This window comes from Malus domestica, chromosome 01 (assembly GCF_042453785.1).
Source record: "Malus domestica chromosome 01, GDT2T_hap1".
In the NCBI taxonomy this organism is placed as follows: Eukaryota; Viridiplantae; Streptophyta; class Magnoliopsida; order Rosales; family Rosaceae; genus Malus; species Malus domestica.
In genome coordinates, this window is record NC_091661.1 from 18,357,464 (window position 1) to 18,381,357 (window position 23,894).

A 23,894-nucleotide genomic window follows, 5' to 3' on the forward strand; every position below is an offset into this window, starting at 1 on the left:
CAAGTACTCTAAGTCTTTTCTTAGAGTCTCTTCCAAAGTTTTCCTAGGTCTTCCTCTACCCCTTCGGCCCTGCACCTCTGTCCCATAGTCGCATCTTCTAATCGGAACGTCAGTAGGCCTTCTTTGCACATGTCCAAACCACCGTAACCGATTTTCTCTCATCTTTCCTTCAATTTCGGCTACTCCTACTTTACCCCGGATACCCTCATTCCTAATCTTATCCTTTCTCGTGTGCCCACACATCCAACGAAGCATCCTCATCTCCGCTACACCCATTTTGTGTACGTGTTGATGTTTCACCGCCCAACATTCTGTGCCATACAGCATCGCCGGCCTTATTGCCGTCCTATAAAATTTTCCCTTGAGCTTCAGTGGCATACGGCGGTCACACAACACGCCGGATGCACTCTTCCACTTCATCCATCCAGCTTGTATTCTATGGTTGAGATCTCCATCTAATTCTCCGTTCTTTTGCAAGATAGATCCTAGGTAACGAAAACGGTCGCTCTTTGGTATTTCTTGATCTCCGATCCTCACCCCTAACTCGTTTTGGCCTCCATTTGCACTGAACTTGCACTCCATATATTCTGTCTTTGATCGGCTTAGGCGAAGACCTTTAGATTCCAACACTTCTCTCCAAAGGTTAAGCTTTGCATTTACCCCTTCCTGAGTTTCATCTATCAACACTATATCGTCTGCGAAAAGCATACACCAAGGAATATCATCTTGAATATGTCGTGTTAACTCATCCATTACCAACGCAAAAAGGTAAGGACTTAAGGATGAGCCTTGATGTAATCCTACAGTTATGGGAAAGCTTTCGGTTTGTCCTTCATGAGTTCTTACGGCAGTCTTTGCTCCTTCATACATATCCTTTATAGCTTGGATATATGCTACTCGTACTCCTTTCTTCTCTAAAATCCTCCAAAGAATGTCTCTTGGGACCCTATCATACGCTTTTTCCAAATCTATAAAGACCATGTGTAAATCCTTTTTCCCATCTCTATATCTTTCCATCAATCTTCGTAAGAGATAGATTGCCTCCATGGTTGAGCGCCCTGGCATGAACCCGAATTGGTTGTCCGAAACCCGTGTCTCTTGCCTTAATCTATGCTCAATGACTCTCTCCCAGAGCTTCATTGTATGACTCATTAGCTTAATACCCCTATAGTTCATGCAATTTTGTACGTCGCCCTTATTCTTGTAGATAGGCACCAAAGTGCTCATTCGCCACTCATTTGGCATCTTCTTCGTTTTCAAAATCCTATTGAAAAGGTCAGTGAGCCATGTTATACCTGTCTCTCCCAAAAGTTTCCACACTTCGATTGGTATATCGTCTGGGCCTATTGCTTTTTTATGCTTCATCTTCTTCAAAGCTACAACCACTTCTTCCTTCCGGATTCGACAATAAAAAGAGTAGTTTCTACACTCTTCTGAGTTACTCAACTCCCCTAAAGAAGCACTCATTTCATGTCCTTCATTGAAAAGATTATGAAAATAACCTCTCCATCTGTCTTTAACCGCGTTCTCTGTAGCAAGAACCTTTCCATCCTCATCCTTGATGCACCTCACTTGGTTTAGGTCCCTTGTCTTCTTTTCCCTTGCTCTAGATAGTTTATAGATATCCAACTCTCCTTCTTTGGTATCTAGTCGTTTATACATATCGTCGTAAGCCGCTAACTTAGCTTCTCTGACAGCTTTCTTCGCCTCTTGCTTCGCTTTTCTATACCTTTCACCATTTTCATCAGTCCTCTCCTTGTATAAGGCTTTACAACATTCCTTCTTAGCCTTCACCTTTGTTTGTACCTCCTCATTCCACCACCAAGATTCCTTTTGGTGTGGGGCAAAGCCCTTGGACTCTCCTAATACCTCTTTTGCTACTTTTCGGATACAACTAGCCATGGAATCCCACATTTGGCTAGCTTCCCCCTCTCTATCCCACACACATTGGGTGATTACCTTCTCTTTGAAAATGGCTTGTTTTTCTTCTTTTAGATTCCACCATCTAGTCCTTGGGCACTTCCAAGTCTTGTTCTTTTGTCTTACTCTTTTGATATGTACATCCATCACCAACAAGCGATGTTGATTAGCCACGCTCTCTCCTGGTATAACTTTGCAATCCTTACAAGTTATACGATCCCCTTTCCTCATTAGAAGAAAATCTATTTGTGTTTTTGACGACCCACTCTTGTAGGTGATCACATGTTCTTCTCTCTTCTTAAAGAAGGTGTTGGCTAAGAAGAGATCATATGCCATTGCAAAATCCAAGATAGCTTCCCCATCCTCGTTTCTCTCCCCAAAACCATGGCCACCATGAAAACCTCCATAGTTGCCTGTCTCCCTGCCCACGTGTCCATTTAAATCTCCTCCTATAAATAACTTCTCCGTCTGAGCAATTCCTTGCACCAAGTCTCCAAGATCTTCCCAAAATTTCTCCTTCGAACTCGTATCCAACCCTACTTGAGGTGCGTACGCACTAATCACATTGATAAGTTCTTGTCCTATTACAATCTTGATTGTCATGATTCTATCTCCTACCCTCTTGACATCTACAACATCTTGTACCAAGGTCTTGTCCACGATGATGCCAACACCGTTTCTCGTTCTATTTGTGCCCGAATACCAAAGTTTAAACCCTGAGTTTTCTAGATCCTTTGCCTTACTACCAACCCACTTAGTTTCTTGTAGGCACATAATATTTATCCTTCTCCTCACCATAACTTCCACTACTTCCATAGATTTTCCCGTTAAGGTTCCTATATTCCACGTTCCTAAACGCATTTTGCTCTCTTGAACTCTACCCTTCTGTCCTAGCTTCTTCACCCTCCCCCGTCTAATAGGATCAAAGTACTTCTTTTGTGTGTCCCGGGTAAAGTTGATAGGAGCATATGCTCCCAAACAACTTTGAGTGGAGTCGTTCGAAAAGAAGTTTCTATGGCCCCCTTGCTCATTTAACACTGCATCCGGGTGCCGATGGAGATACAGCGACCCTTGCTCACTTATCACTGTGCTCAGGCCACACAGCGCGCCACTTACGGGTGACGCCCTAGCTTTAGCGCGATTTTGTTCTGGATTCATTTTCATAAGGATTCGACGTGATCATGGAGTGCCGGCTGTCGACTACCTGACGCCCTCCCCCTCCTCCTTTATCCGGGCTTGGGACCGGCCATGTAAGACATAGGCGGAGTTGGTTTGGGGCTATGGTACTTTGGAAAAAACAACATATTAAAAAAGTTACACCACATTAAATACTATATTATTTTGAATCATTTAACATATTCATATCAACTTTATTATAAAATTTTACCAAACATTCATACACTGTTTTTTTTGTTAAAAGCACCTTTACACAAAAAATGCATTAAATACTCAATAACTTTATTTTATAACTGTTTAATCAAAACACAATAAAAACAGTTTTTATAAAAAACTCTGGCAAATTCCAAACTTTTTACCTGTAAGATATCTTATAAGCAGATTTGATGCCCTAATTGATCTTTTATGCAGCACCTCTTGACCAATCCCAAAGTCTACCTCAAATTAAAACACTTTTTATTGAGGATCTGCGGCATAAAAATAGAATTAGCATCAGACAAGAAGATGACTGTTGACCAATGTTTACTACTGAATTTTTTAACTATATTTTGCCTAAAAACGACACTATGTTTTCCAAATCTCTGATAAACTGTCCTTCATGTTTTGACTACTTATCTTGATGATTATGTAAGGAGAACTACTCTATATGGATGATAACGTTTGTCTTTTCTTTTCTGCCAAATTTTAAATTTCTCATTCTCCCTTCTTTAAATGTAGGCATTCAGGGAAACCCAAGGCGAGGTGAAGCCTCCAGGAGTTTGGGGGACGCTGAATAGGGTCATTGACCCTGTCAAGAACAAAACCCCCCCTTCAAAACTGTATGTGAACTCCCTACTTCTAGTTTTGATTTATTTCTCTACCGTTCCACCTGTCATGAGTAATTGGATTTCCAGCTGATTTCGCTGAGAGTAGTTCTAAGGTCGTCTTTTAGTTAAAATAGATTATTGATGGCATTCCTTTTTTCTTTTTGTAACAGTACAAAACTATCGCCTCTTGTGGACTACCCTTGGAACGCAACTTACTTGCGATGTTCCTTTTTCTGCAATATAAGCCATCACATGATTTCAGTTCCATAAATTAATGATGACAGAAAGAAAAAAGTTGCTTGAAATTTGGAGGTATGTGAGACGTCTAACTGCAATATAAGCCATCACATGATTTCAGTTCCATAAATTAATGTTCATTTTTCTCTATTTTTAACCAACCATGGCCTAGTACTTTTTGTGTTAATGAGGGATGAAGGGGTTGTTCATGGGAGTTGTTCCCCGTGTAGGTCGTGCCGGCCCTTCTGTTGGCATGGTCATCTCCTCATATGAAGTCGTCAAGTATTTTCGTCCCTTCTCATCTCCTCTGCTCCTCCCCCTCCCTGCATCCCTCCTCCTCTTCCTTCCCATTTTCCAGTTTTCTTCCTTCCTTTTTAATTCCTGTTCTCTCATGAGTTTAATCTCAGTTTTTTTTTAGTCAAGTCTCAACTATCTTGGGCTTCATGGCCCTTATCCGACTTTTTTCACCTGCTTTTACTACTTTCTATCTTTTAATTTTTCTTCTTCCCTCTTCCTTAGGCGTAATATTTCATTCCCACACACCATGTGCTCGGATTGATGGGATTCGATAAAAAATTAAATATAAGATCCACTTCCCTCCCTTACTTCCCCTCCCCCAACCGGCATGCCGGATCCCCATTGAGACCAAGTGTTATGTGGCCTTCACCACAGTATGGGTATTTTACATACCCTCATCCTCACTTTTTACCCATAAGATACTTTATTTGTGTATATTTGTAGGGATTAGTGAAGGGATTTGGATCTGGTGTCTACTTTCTCGGTTCAGAGTTTGACTTCCTTTGAGGATGTGGCTGCGGTGGCGATCTGATTTATGCTGCTTGAGATTAGGGTTGTTTGTTGTTTGTTTTTTCAGCCTTAAAGCCTAAGCTTATGTGGGTCTCACGTTGTATCTTGGTTGCGGCTCTCATTTTGCTTAGGCCTTTTACTTTATGTTGTTGTTTACCTGGCTCTTTTTGGGCCCTTATACTAGTTTTTAATATAATGAAAGTTCGCTTCTTGATTTTAAAAAAAAAACAAACAAACAAAGACTACCAGAAGGGGGATTAATTCCAGAATACTATGTTCTGACATCTAATAGGAGAGTTTCTCCAGTGCAAATGCAAATCCGCCAGTGTCAATGGTGTTTAGGGTCCGAAAGAAGTACTTATAACTCCCTAATTTTCTTTATTCCATTTTCAAGACTAACTCTTTAGAAAGATTCATAACAGTAAGCATAAAAGACTTGTAAAGTAAATATACATACAGGAAGTTAGGATGACTAGGGAAAAGTGGATGGGGAAGATAGAAAGAGGTTTACACAGAGAGACAAATGGAGAAGATGGACTGGTTAGGGTTTTGATTTTTAATAATTAAGGGCATGTTTGGTTAATTAGTTGGGTTTTTAATAAGGGTAGTTTAGGTACTATCAGTCTGATGTCCTTTTGTCCGAAACATGGCCTGTTGATTGGAGAGGGTTATTAGAGCATTTTCAATAGAGAGGTCAAAAGATAAATGCCAAATGTTAATTTGATGACTAACATTACAATGTCAAAATTTCTCTTTTTCCAACCGATATATTTTTTTAGTTATAAATTATATTTGTAGGATACATTTTAAAAAGAAATCAATTAAAATAAATTTTCAAGATCTATAATTGGTGCATTAATGTCATAGCCCGTCCCGAAAAATAATTCTTATTGACGTGAAAAGACGGAAATACCCTCGGACATTGAATGATGCGTGTATGATATGTTTTGGTGTAAGTATTTGGGATTGGTGACTCAATTAGAACTAAGTTTTTTCTTAGTTTTGGTTGGTGGCTTTTGGACCACACACACACCCACCTACCCACTCTCTCTCTCTCTCTCTCCCCTTCCCGTGCTCTCTCTCTCTCAGACTTACTCTCTCTTTCTCTTCTCTCTTGTACGGACACAACCAGAAGCCCTTACAAACATGGCAGATAGAAGAAGAAAATGGTACCATGGTGTTCCTATGGTCCTCACGAGTTCAAAGGTACCAAATATAGGTAAGATTACCTTTGATTTCACGTCGAATCACAAAACCCGATTTGAGGTACTATTCATGCTCACGTAAAATGTTGAATTTTAGGGAATTTAAAGGACATAGGGAGTTTAAGGAGGTCCTTACGAAGCTCGGAGTACTTCGTTTGAAGATTTTGGACTTCGGAATAGTGAGAACGGAGAGTTTCAAATCTGGCCAGAATTATTGAGGCTTTTTCCGGCCAATTTCCGACAAGTCGAAGGTCAAGCCAGGTACGGTTGTGTTCATCTTTGTGAGATCTTCATTTTGGTATAAAGTACGTAGAAAATGGTGCAAAAATGAAGAAGAAACCATAGTTAGAAAATTTTCCAGTTTTTCGGCGCCGATGATGGTCGCCGGAGTTTTGAAGAAGAAGACGATGGAATATTCCGTCAAGTCTGACGGAATATTCCAACAGCGTTAACTGATGTCGTCAATGTGCCTGGCACATGGCCGCGCATGGGGGGCGCGTCTGGCTGTGCCATTGTCGGCGCGTGGGGGCGCGTGAGGCTTCCAAAAATTTATCTAAAAATTTGGGGATGATCCTGAGGTTGTATAGGTCACTGTGGTATATTCATATACCCAATTTGAGCAATATATGAAAAGTTATTATCTATTGTTGGTTATGTGCGTTAAATAACCTTTATTCGATTATTACGCCTATAGGTGAGGCCTATTCTCGGGAGGAGCGTAATCAATTGAGGCTCGGGGGCTACGACCCATTGACATCTCAGTGAGTGGGCAGTTATTTTCAGTATATATATATATATATATATATATATATATATATACACTTGACGTTTTTCCCAGAAAACGTATTTAAAGGAAATGCAATTTAAATGCCATGCATATACAATTATGTTTCGTACATGAATTGATGTGTGATACCTTATATATATAAATGTGGTGTTGTGGAGGTCCATGTAAGTTCAGGTAAGTTGTGTTTGGTTATGTAAATCATCGATGATGCGATATTCGATTGAGAAGCGTTAGCTCATAAACTTGCACCAATGGTGATTGCGATTTAGCCAGAGAGAGCTGGCACATGCCCGTATATTATGTCACCTCCCGCACCATATGCTCACATTGGATCCAATTAGGTGTACAGTCTTGTCGTACAGACCACTATAAGTGGTTCCGACTCGTAGGTGACTAATGTATTATCACACATCTAGCATTGAGAGAGTAGAATTGAGCATAATTATATTACACCCAACCTTGTTGTACAGACCCTTTTCAGTGGTTCCGACTTATGTGCAATATATTGTCGTATAGGTCGTTATAGTGACTCCGGCTAAATTGACTATTGAGTTATAAACTCAGCCGTACAGACCACCCCAGGGGTTCCGGCTAACATATCATATTTCTATGAAATTATTCTTACCTGAATTGTGTACTTTGTTATATATTGGCATGGCATGCATATGTTTATGAATGTGTAAAGCATGAATTGAATTGAAATGATATATTTATATACTTATTTATGTATTCTAATTTCTGGGAAAATAATCATATACTTGTTTTACGGCAAGGGGTTAGTATATTCAAATGAAAATAAGGTTTTCGTGTAAATGTGTTTTACTGACCCACTCAACTTTGTTTTTTTGCCCCTCCAGGTCTTAGATAGCAGAGTTTGGTGGCCACGAGGAATCCAACGGTGTTCTGACAGAATCCGAAAATGCAGGATTCACCTTCGGGTGTTGTATTTAGCAATCGTCCCCTTGACTGCAACTAGACCTTCTTCTTGCTCTGAAAGTGTATGTATATACTTAAATCCTCACATCCTTTCTTATTGGGATTGTTAGTTGATTGGTTTTAAATTGTTAGTTTTTCTCTTACTTTTTATCACTTCCGCCTTATGCACATGGCTACGTCACTCTCACGTGACGGCCAACACGTCTCGACTTCGGTCGGGATGTGTCAATTAATGAGACCTACATAATAAAATAATTAAAAAAATATTTGACATCACCTTTTCTCTTCTGTCAAATTTGACATATGAAAACTCATATGTCAATCCACATAGTACTGATATATCGGTTGGAGATTGCTCCTACCTTCAAATTTAATTACATGACATTCCACTTAGGATTTGATGTCTCCTTTGGAGATGGTCTTAGACAATTCTAACCATTTTTTTTTTACTTTTGGACCTTTATCCATTCTCATTGAAGATGCCTTAACTTATTCGATTGGAGATGAATTTAGTTTTCAATAATCCAAGCTGTGCATAAAAAACTGGACAAAGGTACTAATCAATGACCAAAATCAACTAAGTTGACTGTAGATAGCATGCATTGAGTAAACATTACACTTACGGCGCGTTTACGTAACCGTAATGAAAATAAGAGGAATTGAATTGATGAGAAGTTGGAATGAGGAGAAGTCAGAATCGAATTCCTACTGAAGCTGTTTACTTAAATGTTATGAAATCGAAATAGAAATGACACTAATTCCATAAAGCTATTTACTAATTCAGCAGAATCAGAATATAAACTAATATGATTATTAAAATGCCCTTATACTAAATCAAATATTGTATATAGATTTTTAATGAAATTTGATATAATATATAATAGTAAGAAAAAAAAATTAAACTGCTTTTTATTTCATAGACACACTATAATGCTTTTGTTTATTTTTATTTTTTTTATAAATTTAAGTATTTACTTTAATATTTAAATTTTATCGCTCAAATTGTAGTTTCTTCTCTTTGGTATATGCATGGAGTTGTGCATAATGTGAATGAGGGCATAATAGGAAGAAAAAATGCATTCCTGATTCCCTCACCCTCCTAGAATTCAAATACCTCATCTATCCAGGGAATCCCATTCCTCCAATTTCATGAATTGCATTCCTTTTTTCGGGTGGGGTCCACCACACTATTGATTCCCCAGTATTTAGTAAACATCGGAGTAATCCATAATAGGAATTCAATTTCGTTTGTTGATTCTCATTACCCTTACGTAAACGTGCAATTAGAGAAAATGGAATTACTTTAGAGGGAGGGTTTTCCAAAAATGATGGAACTAAAGAAGCACAATTATGTTACGTGCATTTATCATTTAACTATCAAATATAGAATAAAAAAGAGATAATACGTATCTGACTATTAAATAGTAAATCAATTACATCAAAATTTGAGCACGAGTGAAATCAAATTATTCAATGCTTGAATACGAAAGAGTGAATATGTCCTCAGTTTTAACCCAAATACAATAAGTCATAAGAGCAGTTCCACCGGGGAACAAATAGGCCAGCACCCAGCCAAATTATTGGCCCGGCACCCAGTCATTCCACTCCAACCTAACAAATAGGCTGGCACCCAGTCCAAGCTGGTCTCCAGGCTAGCCCAAAATTGACAGAGCCATGGACGAGCCCGTATGATGTCAGCAAGTTGAAATCCTAATATCAAGGAGTCCCAAATCGACTCGGTTCAAAAGGAGATCACGATGCTCTTCATCTTCTTCTTCCTCTTCCATTCCACAGCTTTCACTCTTCTCTTCAGTTCCTCGTCGCAGGACCCGCACGAGTTCACGTGCCGCAGGTCCTAGATCCCGTCGCAATGTTCTCTCTGCTTCTTGCTGGGGATCATTTGGGCGATAAGGTATAAAAGCGACACGGAGGGGCACCTGGAGAAGTTGTTGGAGAGAGAAAATGAGGATAAGAACTTGCTGGAAAAGTGTATTGAGGAGCTGAAGAAGAAGGGGTTGGAGTTCGATTTGTTGAAGGAGGTCGACGCGTTGAGGAGGGCCAAGAGTTTGAGAGTCGAAGTGAAGACGGTGAGGAAGTGGAATGCGAGGGATTTTGCGACTCTGTTTTTCTTCATTGTGTCTTTCTCGTAGAAATTAAAAATAAATATATTATTTTTTATTATTTTATAATAAAAAATAATAAAATTTTAATAAAATTGACTAGATTAATTTTTTAGGAACGGAGATGTATTTGGCCTATTACTGTTTATTCATTGTTCATTGAATAGATTAAATAGGCTGGATGGTAGGGTATTTTTTTGAGGTGTGGAACTGCTTTAAAAGCCCACTCAAATTTCTCCCATTGGAATCCACATCCACAGCACAGCAGCCCCAATTTGTTTGGCGCCCTCTGCTCCACGCCACGAATTATACATCGAAGTATCGAACACATACGCAATGACGCACTCTCTCGCGTCTTCCCCATGAAAATTTCAGTCTCTCTCTTCCATATATTAAATAAATCTCCAGACATTCTGCAGGACAGACCGACAAAGACCAGGAGGAGGAGGAAATGGTGGGTTCAAGGCACGGCCTGCCCTCGTGGATGACCACGGCGGCCGCCAGCAGAGTTGATTTCGAAGGAAACGTAGATACCATGTTCAGAGAAGCCAAAGAGCAGCAGAAATTGTTCCATTCCATGCGTGTTTCCGACGCCAATTTGGGTTTTGGCGAGCGGTCTTTATCCGCCGCCGGCGCCGCCTTCGTCTCTGCGATTCTCGTTAACCCTCTTGACGTTGCCAAGGTTCTGCTGTTTCTCTTCCTTTTTTTGGATTCGTTGTATTTAAATTTGTCCATTTCTTCATCTTTTGGACACTTTGTCCCATTTTGCATATGCTGTGATTGAGATTCTGTATGCTTCTTAGAACCCTTGTGAAAAAATCATATATTTTTGCTGTTGTGAATTAGTAAAAGGGTAATTTTATTGGTTTAGAAATTACCCTTTTGAACTGATTGGTGTTTGCCTGAAAATTTTAGTCATTTGTGAAGGTTGCATGTTTAGAAAGCTCTCTAACCTTGAGGTTTGTGTTATGGAAATTGATTGGTGTTATGCATTGTTTGTTGCGTTGCCTTCAGACAAGGTTGCAAGCACAGGCTGCTGGAGTTCCTTATCAGGGGCTATGTGATGTGGCTTGCGCAGAATCAAACGCGGTATGTACACAACTGGTTTTCGATTACTTAGTTTAGTAGTACCTCTTTTATTGAGTTCATTAGTTTAGTAGTACCTCCTTTATTGAGTTCATCTTCAATTCTTAATTGCTTTCATTGAGATTGAATCATAGCTAGCCGGTTTCATGTACGGATTTTTCCTTGTACTGAAGCACCTTACATTTTGGCTTTGGGATCGTCTGTAGATGCTTTCAGATTTGAGATCTTCCATGCCACGCACAAGCTCAATACTTGGATCCAAGACTGTCTGCCCTCCAGAGTGTAACCAGTATAAAGGAACACTGGATGTGCTGTACAAAGTCATACGCCAGGTTAGTGGATGCATACATTTATGTTTATGTAGTATATTCATGTCCCAAAAAGGGGTGACTTGTCTTCCTTTGTGTTTATAGTTCAATCTATCCTTAAATAACCTTTGCAGTCAAATAGAGTGCTCCTGTCATATTGTGATGTGAAGTGTCGACCTTAAATATTTGTTTCATAGGTTAAACCAGGCATATGTTTTTTTAATTAACCTTATAATAAAAGCTATTCACTTTCTCTCTCATTAATTTCGGACAGATTGAAAGTATCGTATACAGTCTTAGATAGAGAGTAACTGGGTAAATTTCATGTTAAGACACTTTTCGTTGCCTTGTCCATGTGCCTAATGTATCGCCATTAAGGGACTATCTGTATATTTAGGTCATCGTCTTTGAGTTTGTAGGCAAACTTTTTAATAATATTATAGGGGTTTCACAGGAATAAATTGGTGCAGGAAGGATTTTGGAGACTCTGGAGAGGCACTACTGCAAGCTTAACATTGGCCATGCCAACTGTAAGTCTCCCTGTTTCCAATGATTACCTCTTTTATCTAAATGGTTCCTTGCAGCGTTAGATCCCATGCACTTTGTTCTGGAAGTAATGTTGCTAGTAGTTACTTTTTCTATTTGTCAATCAGGTGGGGATCTACATGCCTTGTTATGACATTTTCCGCAATTGGATGGAAGATTTCACGACTCAGAATGCTCCAAGTATAACACCATATGTGCCATTAGTTGCAGGGTCAATAGCACGATCCTTAGCTTGCGTTTCTTGTTACCCTGTTGAGCTGGCAAGGACGCGCATGCAGGTATCTTATATGTAGATTTGATGCCCTAGTTTATCTTTTCTGCAGACCTCAAATTATAACAATTGTTATTGAGAATCTGCGGCATAAAAATACAATTAGCATCAGACAAGAAGATGACTAACTATATATTTTGCTTAAATACCATATCATGTTTTCCAAATCCTTGATAAACTGTCATTCATGTATTGACTACTAATCTTGATGATTATGTAAGGAGAACTATTCTATGTGGATGATAAAGTTTGTCTTTTCTTTTCTCCCAAAATTGAAATTTCTCATTGTCCCTTCTTTAAATGTAGGCATTCCGGGAAACTCAAGCCGGTGTGAAGCCTCCAGGAGTTTGGGGGACGCTGAATAGGGTCATTGACCCTGTCAAGAACAAAACCCCCCTTCAAAACTGTATGTGAACTCCCTACTTCTAGTTTTGATTTATTCTCTGCTGTTCCATCTGTCATAAGTAATTGGATTTGCAGCTGATTTCGCTGAGAATAGTTATAAGGTCGCCTTTTAGTTAAAATAGATTATTGATGGCCTTCCTTTTTTCTCTGTAACAGTTCAAAACTATCGCCTCTTGTGGACTGGCCTTGGGGCTCAACTTACCCGCGATGTTCCTTTTTCTGCAATCTGTTGGTCAACCCTTGAGCCAGTGAGTCACATATTTCAAGAAAATTCAAAACGTACCTTCTGATTTTCTTTTACGCCTTGCACCAGCAGGTGTACACAGCTTGATTCAACTTGTTCATTTGCCCCTTCTGTGCAGATCAGGCGAAGAATTCTTGGTCTGGTAGGTGATGAACCCAGCGCAGCCAGTGTCCTCGGGGCAAATTTCTCTGCAGGATTTGTTGCAGGAAGCCTTGCAGCTGCTGCTACATGTCCACTTGATGTGGCAAAAACTCGACGACAAATAGAGGTTATTTTTCTAAAATAAGCTTCACCATGATTTTGTTTCCTTTCCTTTCTTGTCATTGTACTGAAAGAAACGGTGAAGCAATCCTAAATGTGCTATCGAACTTATTCACGAGATTCAAGCGCACCCAAAATTAAAAAGATGAACTGTTTGAATTTTAACAGTTCTCTTTTTGCAGAAGGATCCTGCAAGAGCATTGATGATGACAACAAGAAAAACGTTGCTTGAAATTTGGAGGTATATGAGACTTCTAACCGCAATATAGCCATCAATCACATGATTTCAGTTCCCTAAATTAATGTTCATTTTTCTCTGTTTTTAACCAACCGTGGCCTCGCACTTTTTTGTGTTTAATAGGGACGGAAGGATGAAGGGGTTGTTCATGGGAGTTGTTCCCCGTGTTGGTCGTGCCGGCCCTTCTGTTGGCATAGTCATCTCCTCGTATGAAGTCGTCAAGTATTTTTTATATTACAGACATCTGACACCTCAATGATCAAAACTGACACATTCATGGATTGTACTTGCGCGTTCGTTGGTTTCGGGATTCTGGTATACTTGTACAAAGCTTACCGGGCGTTTAATCATACACGGAGCTGCCTTGAAGGAGCGAAATCACTCGGTTATGTGCTTTCATCTGTGCGAATCACAATGTTCTTGTCATGGTGGTGGGAAAGGTCAAAAGCGACAGAAGATAGCAGCAATTTTTGGAGAATAGGAGATCCTCTCTTCATTGTTCCTTTTGAAATATCATTTTTTTTTTTTTACAGGAAATTTGAACTCTGTATTTGATTGTAGCATAACTGTGCTCATTTTTTCTTAGTTGAAACAAAAATTAGCAAATACCTGCCGATGTTCTTTTCGTACTTTTAAGTTTGGGTTGAAAGTACGAAATCTATATTTTTTATTTATTTATTCAACCTTGATGGCAATGGAGGCAGACAAACATATAAATCCAAATACTTGTCGCAGACAGCAGTCTTTATTTACTCAATGAATTTTTTTTGAAATTTTTTAATATGTTATATGAATTTATAAATCATTTTAAAAATTTTATGACTTAAAATTTTAAGTGATTTTTGTCATATACTAATTTTCCAAAATTAACCTAGAATAAGTTGTACATGATTTGTGTTCAAAATTATTTTAGTCATTTCAACACCTCACTTCTCCTAGCTGCCTTTGACAAAAATAAATCGGGGTTTCTAAAAAGTACATAAAAAGATTGATTTGGTATAAGATGATATGAGGGTTTTCTATTCGGAAAAGGATAACGACTTACATTCACTTCTCTGTGTTTCGAAATGAAAATGACTCAGAATAGTCATTGGGACCCTCCAATTTATAATAAAGTTGGATGATATTTAAAATTTATTCCCCTAATACAAAAATATTAAAGTTTTGACATTAGCAAAATGCCAAACTAATACTCAAAGTCTCAAAGGGCTTAACAAAAAACATAAAAACTAATACTCAAACGTAACTAGAAATCTTAAAAGCTGAAAATCAGTAGAGCATTGGAGTCTTCATGCCATCATGGATAGGAGTTTCTCTGGGGTCTCTCATCGGAGTCGTCATATACGAATGGAGCGGAGTTGCATTAGGATCTCTCATCGGAGTAGTCATGAACGAATGGAGCGGAGTTGCTCTGGGATCTCTCATCGGAGTCTCAGTCCCTCTCATGCCATTGCCATAGCGATACAGTGTTCCAAACGCGGCAAAGTTATCGGAATCAGAAACACAACTTCGACGATCAACTGTGACAATCTTCATTTGGGACTCTAATTCTACCAGCAGATTTTGTCCTTTGACCTCTACAACACGACCGCGGTAGCCCTTATAAACACCCTGCCGAATTTTCACCCTAGTCCCTGCATCCAAACCATTAGCATCAGGCCCTCTTCTTCGACCTCCAGAAAACTTGCTCGGAGTTCTGTAATGGCCAAATCTTGAGAAACTAGAAACACCATTTGCATCATCACCAGTAGCACCAAAACTTTCCACAACATCGTCAGCGAACACGCAAACATGTTTCTTGGTTTTATCAGTTATAATGGTGACCAGCCCATGCTGCTGATCAACCTTCACAACCATGCCAGCAGCACCTTTCTGACTACCAGATGTAACCTTCACATGATTCCCAATTTTAAAGTACTTGCAAAGATTGTTCTTGTTTATCACAAGAGTTTCTGGAAGGCCTTTCATGTCGGGTCGCATATGAACATTCCCTCCCTCAACCTTCTCAACCCTCCCCGCCAAATTTATCAGATCTCCCTTCAGCACCACAACTGCATCACCCTTCATAAACTCTCCTTTATATCGGTTCGAAAACATATCATCGCCACGATCGGCATTCTCATTCCCTGCAGGTTTTCTAAATTTTTCAAGTTCATCGAAAGTAGGATTTACATTATGCCAGCTGATCGAACTCATTGCCACGGTCTTATACAAGAACCCATGTTTAAACTTCATGTCACCAATCTTATCAAAGTATTCACCCGTCTCCCGATCTCTTGTCTCCTTTACCTGAATCGCCAGTACTCTTTCAGCTTCATCAATGTTCATCAACCGTGCAGGAGGAGGAATAAATCTCTTCTTTTGTAGGCCTAGTCCCTCCAATTTCCTCGCAAGTTCTGGAAAATCAATCCTTGGAATCAATTTCACCGTAACCCTCCTCCTCACATCATCCACATCCACAACCCTGCCAAGGTCCCCTTCATACATCTTTACCCTCTTCATCCTCACCCAACTATCCACCGAAACATCAACGGAGGGTTTTCTCTCCACAGAAACGACACCTACCATCTCCTTAATAGGAACAAGAACAATTTTCTGGGCAGTAAAGACATAGCGCATGCCTTTGCAAGCTTCTCTCACATGGGCTTCTTTGTCTGCCTCAACATATATGTAATTTTTCAGATTATCAAGAGCAATTGCAGACCTGATCATATGAGATGGATTTGATTTTTTATTGATGCACTTCTGCGCCAAGCAGAGAGCAACCTCTCTCTCGTGCCCGATCGCGCATTTGACCATCCACAATTTCGGGTCCCTTACGCAAGGCAACCGAGCTTGCTGCCCAATTTCATCATCATCATCACCATCATCAAACTGAATTTGGTGAGAATCAAAATGCCCCTGAACTCTTCTCTCTAATTCTTCAATATCTTCCTCCGACTCCAATTCCTCCGGGAACAACAGCCGACCGTGTTTCGCCCTTCTAACGTCGTCATCGTCTTCTCCATCACTCGGGTTTGGATCGTCGCCAGGTTGGGCTATGAAGCCGTCGTCCTCGGGCTCAGATTCATAGTCTTCCTCTTCGCTATCGACCTCGGCTTCAATATCCAAAAATTTCGATGCGAAATCTTCTCTGCGATCCGATCTCCTCCTTTTACGATCAGAGCCTCCTCCTTGTCGCTCCTCCTCCTTCTCTTCTCCGTCTTCGTCGTCAAAAAGGGCCTCTTCTGGATCTTCTTCCTGTTCGTAGAACGAGTTTTCTCTTCCGCGGCGCTTCATTGCCTTCGTCTAGGGTTTCGTACTTCTCGGCTCTTCGTAGGGTTTGTGTGATTTGGCTATTCCTCAAGAAACCCCACGCCTAATGCCTCGTATATATATAGAGGCGCGAGGGTACAGGGTACCTTATCGTAGACATCCGCTCCCTCTTCCTCTTCCTCTTCCATTGGCTGCTTCTCATCGCCGTCGTCGCCGCCTCTGTTCTACGCGCCATCGATTTCCCCAGGGTGCGCGAGGGTCTACGTGAATGTGATACCGAATGAGTTAGGGTTTCGCTAATTAAGCTTACTTGTACGTGCGAATTTTATGTTTTTGTTTGTGGGCCCCAAACGGTTAAGAATATGCTAAATAGGCCCCTTATTTAATTAGAGCCCAATTAATTTTTATTTTTCCCCTTTATTCTCATTAGGCGGTTAATATAGTAAGGACTTTTATGTTTTTTTGGCTAAAATAAAGTGATTCTTTTATTCTTATTTGGCATCCTTTTTTTTAAAAACTTTTTATTGGATTCTAATAAGAAAAATTGTTAAGTTGTTTTTGTTGGAATATCTCTACTAATTAATGAAACTCTCTTTGTCAACCAAAAGAGGGTAAAAAGATTATTTAGTCTTCTATCACACAAAAAAAATGATGGGCAATAATGTAATTTCACAAATCCAAATTTTACTGTTTTTTATTGAAGCCTCACCTATAGGTGATGTTAAAATATCTCTAATATTTAAAATTAAAAAAAAAAAACCTGTCACTCCCCCCCACATTCTCTCTCTCCCTCCCTCCTTCTCATTTTCTAAAAAAATGTATTCATACACACAAAATGTATAGGCAAATGCTAGTTATTTTATTAAAATATCATAGGGTAATGGAAAGATAGTTGGAATATTGTTTTATTAAAATTGTTGATGCGCAAAATCAGTGAAGATTTTGGTACAACAGAAAATGTTAAGTTTGTGACCTTCGCTAGATTGCTCCGGTCACTAGTGTGGATAAGTATGTAAATGGATAGAGAGAGAGAAGCAAACACAAGATGTACGTGGTTCACCCAGATTGGCTACGTCCACGGAGTAGAGGAGTTCTCATTAATTGTGAAGGGTTTACACAAGTACATAGGTTCAAGCTCTCATTTTGTGAGTACTAGTGAATGATTTAGTACAAATGACATTAGGAAATATTGTGAGATAATGATCTTTATTTATAGAAGAGAGTTTCTAGTTTCATTCTGACATTGACACGTGTTGTGTTGTGATTGGCTTCTGATGTTGACACGTGTCGCGCTATGATTGGCTTCTGATGTCGACACGTGTCGCGCTGTGATTGGCCTCCTGGTTGGAGGGAACTCTTCTAGGTCCTTGACGGTATAACGTTGACCGGTGCTCAGTAGTTTCGGGATTGGTCAAGTATGGTACAAACAGTGCTCCCCTAAGTTCCCGAGTGAGGGAAGCTTCTCGGTTGGGGACTTGCAAGATCCAAGCCATTGAGTAATCACGAAACTTCTAAGTACCGAAGTGTGGTATCATTTTCACTTGCCTTATGTGTCTCATACGTAGATGTGGCATCTTCTCTCGAAGTACTTTTCCTCCATCCAGGGGTGGTATCTTTAACCGATTAAGATGCACAAGGTAATGTATCAATTTCACTTGAAGCTTACTTGTAGTTTCAGGCTTGGTCAAATGCGATACAAAACCCTATAGTAGGAGTCCCCCAAGTCGTCGAGCTAAGAGATTTACTGAATGAGGTAACAGACAAGGTAAGCAATCAGACTTCCAAGCAGGCAACCTGGATTGGAGGTTCGATTTCGGCTTCCGGTTGATTGTTCTCCTTCTTCTTGTGTCGTAAACAGCAACAAGGATAAGGAGAAGCAAATGGAGAAGAGATGATATGCGATACTTTTACTTTTGAAGAAGTAACTTTCCACATGCTTATTCTTAAACTGGGCTGGAGGGTTTTCTGGTTTCCTCCAGAGTATAAGGCTGACTCAAGAATTTGAGGGTCAAAACAAGTTCATCAAATCAAGAGTGCGTTTGACCTTGATGATATGGGATACTTTTGCTGTTGACGAAGTAATAGATGAATCGACATGTGTTCTATTGCGCTTGTCTCCACATGCTTCCTTGTATCCTTCTCACTTGCCCTATCTGTTCCTCAGGCATATGTGATATCTTTTCTGGAAGCATAAGATGTTAAAGATAAGTACTTGAGAGCAATGCCAGGTAAGTAATCGGGCAAGGGGTTCCAGGCAGTCAGTTCCTGACTAGAAGCTTGATTCCAAGTGCTGACTGATTACTCTCTTTCTCATTGTCTTGCAGGTAAGAACAAGGGCAAAGGAAAAGACAGGGAAAAAGCATGATATGAGATACTCTTGCTTTTGACCCTGATGATATGAGATACTCTTACTCTGGTGTGGCTGGTTTGCATAGGTATTATTGGGGGGGAAGAAAGTTGAGTATTTCGAGAGGCTTCGTTGGGAGCGCCCTCTCAGATATGAGGAAGGATTGAGCATTTTTGCAGGTCTGCCTGTTCGTGGAGGATGAAGGTCGACATATCCCTAAAAACAAGTAGTAATGCTATTCCTTTACCCGTCTTGGTCATAGTAATGTAGTGGGAGCTGCAAGCTTCACGTGTTTTAACTTTGTCAGAGCACTTTGAAAAAGTGGTATGTGGTATCTGGAAAGCTGATGTTGCATGTGAAGTTGCAGACAAGCTTTATCCAAGGAAATCAGGCTCTCGAAGTTCGGAGAGCGATGCGTCTTCGGTTTTAGAACAAGCAATCCTATCAGGGATCTGGCACTCGAGATTCGAAGAGCGGTGCCTCTTCGATTTTTGAGAAATCAATCCTGTTGGGAGTATGCTCTTGAGATTCAGAGAGCGGTGCCTCTTCGATTTTTGAGAAAGTAATCATGTTAGGAGTCTGGTTCTCGAGATTCGGATTGTGGTTCCTCTTCGATTTTTGAGCAAGCAATCTTGTTGGGAGTGTTTTCTCGAATGTGAGTAAAGGTTGAGCATTTTTGCCAGTCTGCCTTGCCACGGAGCACGGATGTTGCCACACATTCTAGTTATCAAGCAGTGGTGTTGTTCCTTTACCCTTGTGTGTAATAGTAGGGTAGCTGGACCATCAAAATTTATGTGTCTAAAATTTGTCAGAGATCTTTGGCAAAGTTATCTGTGGTACCCGAGGAGCTGATGTTGCGTGTGGAAAGTGGTGCCTCTTCGATTTTTGAACCAACGACCATGTTGCCCTTTCTTTTATAAGGGCACAAATTGTGTGCAAGAAGTACATTCAGAGAGTTATTGCTTGTAGGAATTTTCCCTTTACTTCAGAGATTTATTGCACCTCATTTCTCCTTCATCATTTCTGAGAATGTCTGGCCCATCCGACCGTCGTGTTGACTTGGACTTTGGTGAAGAGGCAGCCATGCCTTCTCAAGACAACATATGGCGCCCATCCTTCTTATCCCCTACTAGTCATCTTATCGTTGGGGATTCTGTGATGAAGAATGATATGACCGCTGCGGTGGTGGCTAGGAACCTTCTTACTCCCAAAGATAACAGACTACTTTCCAAACGGTTCGATAAGTTGGCTGTTAAGGATTCTCTGGATCTTAGTGTTCAGTGTGCAGGATCTGTGTCTAATATGGCCTAACGCCTATTTGCTCGAACCCGCCAAGTTGAATCATTAGCGGCTGAAGTGATAAGTCTAAAACAGGAGATCAGATGGCTCAAGCATGAGAATAAACAGTTGCACAGGCTCGCACATGACTATGCTACAAACATGAAGAGGAAGCTTGACTAGCTGCAGGAATCTGATGGTCAGATTTTGCTTGATCATCAGAGGTTTGTGGGTTTGTTCCAAATGCATTTATTGCCTTCGTCTTCTGAGGCTGTACCACGTAATGAAGCTCTGAATGATCAACCTTTGGTGCCTCCTTCTTCTGGGGGGGTTCTGCCCACTACTGAGGCTCCGAATGATCACCCTATGGTGCCTATTCTTTCTGGGGCTCTGCCGACTGCTGAGACTTCTCATGAGCAACCTTTGTGAAGGTTCCCTCTTGTTTGTTTATTTTGATTCATGTATATGTACATATTTGTAACTTATCGGAGATATCAATAAACAAGCTTTGCTTTATTTCAACGTATTGTGTTAAATACACCAAGGCCTTCTTCACTAGGTTCTTTGAATTTTTTCTTTTGTTGAAGTTTGTATGTTGAACCTTTGAGAGTGAAGCATGTAAGTTGAGGTAGTGCTCCCTTAATTTCCCGAGTGAGGAAAACTTGTCGGTTGGAGACTTGAAAAATCCAAGTCACTGAGTGGTCGTGAGACTTCTGAGTATCAAGGTGCAGTAGCATATGGTAGGTGTCCCCCAAGTCTCCGGTCGAGGGAGTTGACGAATGAGGCATTTCCTTTCTAAGTGGTAGCCCAAAACTCCTTCTTCATGTATATTTGTTATGAAAGTTGTTAAGCCCAAAGAATAGGAGGCCTAGGCAATTTTTTTTCTTCGAATTTTCAAAATTTCGAATTCTTGAATTTTCGAATTTTTGAATTTTCGAAAATATATATATATATATATATATATATTTTTTAAGCTTTGTAGGTGAAGCTTTGGTGTTAAAGCTTTGTAGGTGAATCTTTGAGGTTGAAGCTTTGTTGGGCACCATGAATTGATTTTGCTTCACACTATCTTGATCAAGATAGTGTGAAACTTTTGTAGGTGAAGCTTTTGTGTTGAAGCTTTGTAGGTGAAGCTTTTGTGGGTGAAGTTTTTGTGGGTGAAGTTTTCTTTTATGGGTGAAGCTTTTGTGGGTGAAGTTTTTGTGGGTGAAGCTTTCTTTTATGGGTGAAGCTTTTGTGGGTGAAGCTTCTATGGGTCAAGCTTCTGTAGGTGAAGCTTTTGTAGGTGAAGGTTTTGTGGGTGAAGGTTTTATGGGTGAAGGTTTTGTGGGTCAAGCTTTTGTGGGTCAAGCTTTTGTAGGTGAAGGTTTTGTGGGTGAAGCTTTTATGGGTCAAGCTTTTGTGGGTCAAACTTTTGTGTTGAAGCTTTTGTAGGTGAAGCTTTGGAGTTGAAGCTTTGTAGGTGAAGCTTTGGAGTTAAAGCTTTTGTTGGGTACCATGAATTGATTTTGCTTCACACTATCTTGATCAAGATAGTGCTTTTCAGAATTTGTAGTTGTCCTCCATTGATGAAGCTTTTGTGGGTGAAGCTTTTGTGGGTGAAGCTTTTGTGCTGAAGCTTTTATAGGTGAAGCTTTGGAGTTGAAGCTTTTATTGGGTACCATGAATTGATTTTGCTTCACACTCTCTTGTTTAAGATAGTGTGAAGCTTTTGAGAATTTGTAGTTGTGCTCAATTGATGAAGCTTTTGTTGGTGAAGCTTTTGTGGGTGAAGCTTTTGTGTTGAAGCTTTTGTAGGTGAAGTTTTTGTGTTGAAGCTTTTGTAGGTGAAGCTTTGGAGTTGAAGCTTTGGAGTTAAAGCTTTTGTTGGGTACCATGAATTGATTTTGCTTCACACTATCTTGATCAAGATAGTGTGAAGCTTTTGAGAATTTGTAGTTGTCCTCCATCGATGAAGCTTTTGTTGGTGAAGCTTTGGAGTTGAAGCTTTTGTTGGTGAAGCTTTTATGGGTGAAGCTTTTGTTAGGTACCATGAATTCGTTTTGCTTTACACTATCTTGATCAAGATAGTGTGAAGCTTTTGAGAATTGTGGTTGAACTCCTTTTATGAAGCTTTTGTTGGCACCATAAATTGATTTTGCTTCACACTGTTTTGATCAAGAGTGTGAAGCTTTTGAGAATTGTGGTTGCCCTCCATTGATGAAGCTATTGTTGGCACCATAAATTGATTTTGCTTCACACTGTCTTGATCAAGAGTGTGTGAAGCTTTTGAGAATTGTGGTTGAACTTCTTTGATGAAGCTTTTGTTGGCACTATAAATTGGTTTTGCTTCACACTGTCTTGATCAAGAGTGTGTGAAGCTTTTGAGAATTGTGGTTGCCCTTCATTGATGAAGCTCTTGTTGGCACCGTAAATTGGTTTTGCTTCACACTGTCTTGATCAATAGTGTGTGAAGCTTTTGAGAATTGTGGTTGCCCTTCATTGATAAAGCTCTTGTTGGCACCATAAATTGATTTTGCTTCACACTGTCTTGATCAAGAGTGTGTGAAGCTTTTGAGAATTGTGGTTGAACTCCTTCGATGAAGCTCTTGTTGGCACTATAACTTGGTTTGCTTCATACTGTCTTGATCAAGAGTGTGTAAAGCTTTCTACGAGTTGTAGTGTTTGCATTGTTACAAAGGGAAAATGTTTGAAGCAGATGCAAAAGGGTTGAGTAGCTTGATCTTCGTATGCCATGCACTGAAGTTGTTGTTGGCTTGCAATAAGACTTTGTTGGTGACTATAACTCTTGTTAGGCATAAGTGCTCCCCTAGTTGAGTTGTCAAGCTTGAGGATTTTTTATTATTTGTGAATGCTAGGAGTTCATATGTACAAGTTGTACCACTCGTCTTCTAGTAGGTGGAATGAATGGTGAGTTGCTTTCATCACTTGGTTGGTGGAACGAAGGTGAGTTCCTTCATCACCTTTCATCACATTTCATCACCTGGTTGGTGGCACGAAGATGAATTCCTTCTTCCCTTGGTTGGTGGCATGAATGACAAGTTGCCAAATGATATCAGAGTACGGGTTGTACATTTCATCACCTGGTTGGTGGCATGAATGAGAGTACGGGTTGTACATTTCATCACCTGGTTGGTGACATGAAGATGAGTTCCTTCTTCACCTGGTTGGTGGCATGAGTGGCAAGTTGTCAAATGATGTTAGAGTACGGGTTGTACATTTCATCACCTGGTTGGTGGCATGAAAATGAGTTCCTTCTTCACCTAGTTGGTGGCATGAGTGGCAAGTTGCCAAATGATATTAGACTATGGGTTGTACATTTTATCACCTAGTTTGTGGCATGAAGGAGAGTACGGGTTGTACATTGCATCACCTGGTTGGTGGCATGAAGATGAGTTCTTTCTTCACCTGGTTGGTGGCATGAGTGGCAAGTTGCTAAGTGATATTAAAGTACGGGTTGTACATTTCATCACCTGGTTGGTGGCATGAAAAAGAGTACGGGTTTACATTTCATCACCTGGTTGGTGGTATAAAGATGAGTTCGTTCTTCACATTTCATCACCAGGTTGGTGAGAATAAGGGCAAGGTGTCTAGGCACATTGTAGCAAGTGTTGAATGACATAAAGTATGTTGAACCCTTTCAAAGCACAGTTGGCTTATG

At 40.1% G+C, this 23,894-nt stretch overlaps 2 protein-coding genes and 1 long non-coding RNA gene across 5 annotated transcripts; 2 read left to right on the forward strand and 1 right to left on the reverse strand.

Moving 5' to 3' along the window:
• Positions 1–4,078: 4,078 nt before the first annotated feature.
• On the forward strand, positions 4,079–5,157 carry LOC139195874 (uncharacterized). The gene is made up of 2 exons (XR_011580943.1): positions 4,079–4,214; positions 4,881–5,157. It is a non-coding gene; the product is annotated as an uncharacterized lncRNA (long non-coding RNA).
• A 5,042-nt stretch (positions 5,158–10,199) lies between these two features.
• Positions 10,200–13,961, forward strand: LOC103412266 (mitochondrial carrier protein MTM1). Of its 3 annotated transcripts, none has more exons than XM_008350882.4 (10): positions 10,200–10,676; positions 11,009–11,083; positions 11,287–11,412; positions 11,859–11,918; positions 12,042–12,212; positions 12,512–12,611; positions 12,767–12,858; positions 12,973–13,122; positions 13,298–13,356; positions 13,477–13,961. In XM_008350882.4, exons 1-10 carry the CDS (start codon positions 10,446–10,448, stop codon positions 13,610–13,612), a joined length of 1,200 nt encoding a protein of 399 aa, XP_008349104.2. In that variant the 5' UTR covers positions 10,200–10,445; the 3' UTR covers positions 13,613–13,961. The 3 variants fall into 3 exon arrangements, with proteins under 3 accessions (XP_008349104.2, XP_028955053.1, XP_028955054.1); XM_029099220.2 differs by having other exon boundaries at positions 10,213–10,676; positions 11,832–11,918; XM_029099221.2 differs by having other exon boundaries at positions 10,259–10,676; positions 11,843–11,918.
• Positions 13,962–14,457: 496 nt separating this feature from the next.
• Positions 14,458–16,873, reverse strand: LOC103418733 (putative transcription elongation factor SPT5 homolog 1). The gene has a single exon (XM_008356867.4). It carries the CDS (start codon positions 16,630–16,632, stop codon positions 14,623–14,625), a length of 2,010 nt encoding a protein of 669 aa, XP_008355089.2. The 5' UTR covers positions 16,633–16,873; the 3' UTR covers positions 14,458–14,622.
• Positions 16,874–23,894: the final 7,021 nt, after the last annotated feature.

Coding starts and splice junctions, on each gene's coding strand:
- LOC103412266 (XM_029099220.2), top strand. CDS start 10,446: ATGGTGGGTTCAAGGCACGGCCTGCCCTCGTGGATGACCACGGCGGCC. Junction 12,213..12,511: donor TGGCAAGGACGCGCATGCAG/GTATCTTATATG, acceptor CTTTAAATGTAG/GCATTCCGGGAAACTCAAGC. Junction 12,859..12,972: donor GTTGGTCAACCCTTGAGCCA/GTGAGTCACATA, acceptor CCTTCTGTGCAG/ATCAGGCGAAGAATTCTTGG.
- LOC103418733 (XM_008356867.4), bottom strand. CDS start 16,632: ATGAAGCGCCGCGGAAGAGAAAACTCGTTCTACGAACAGGAAGAAGAT.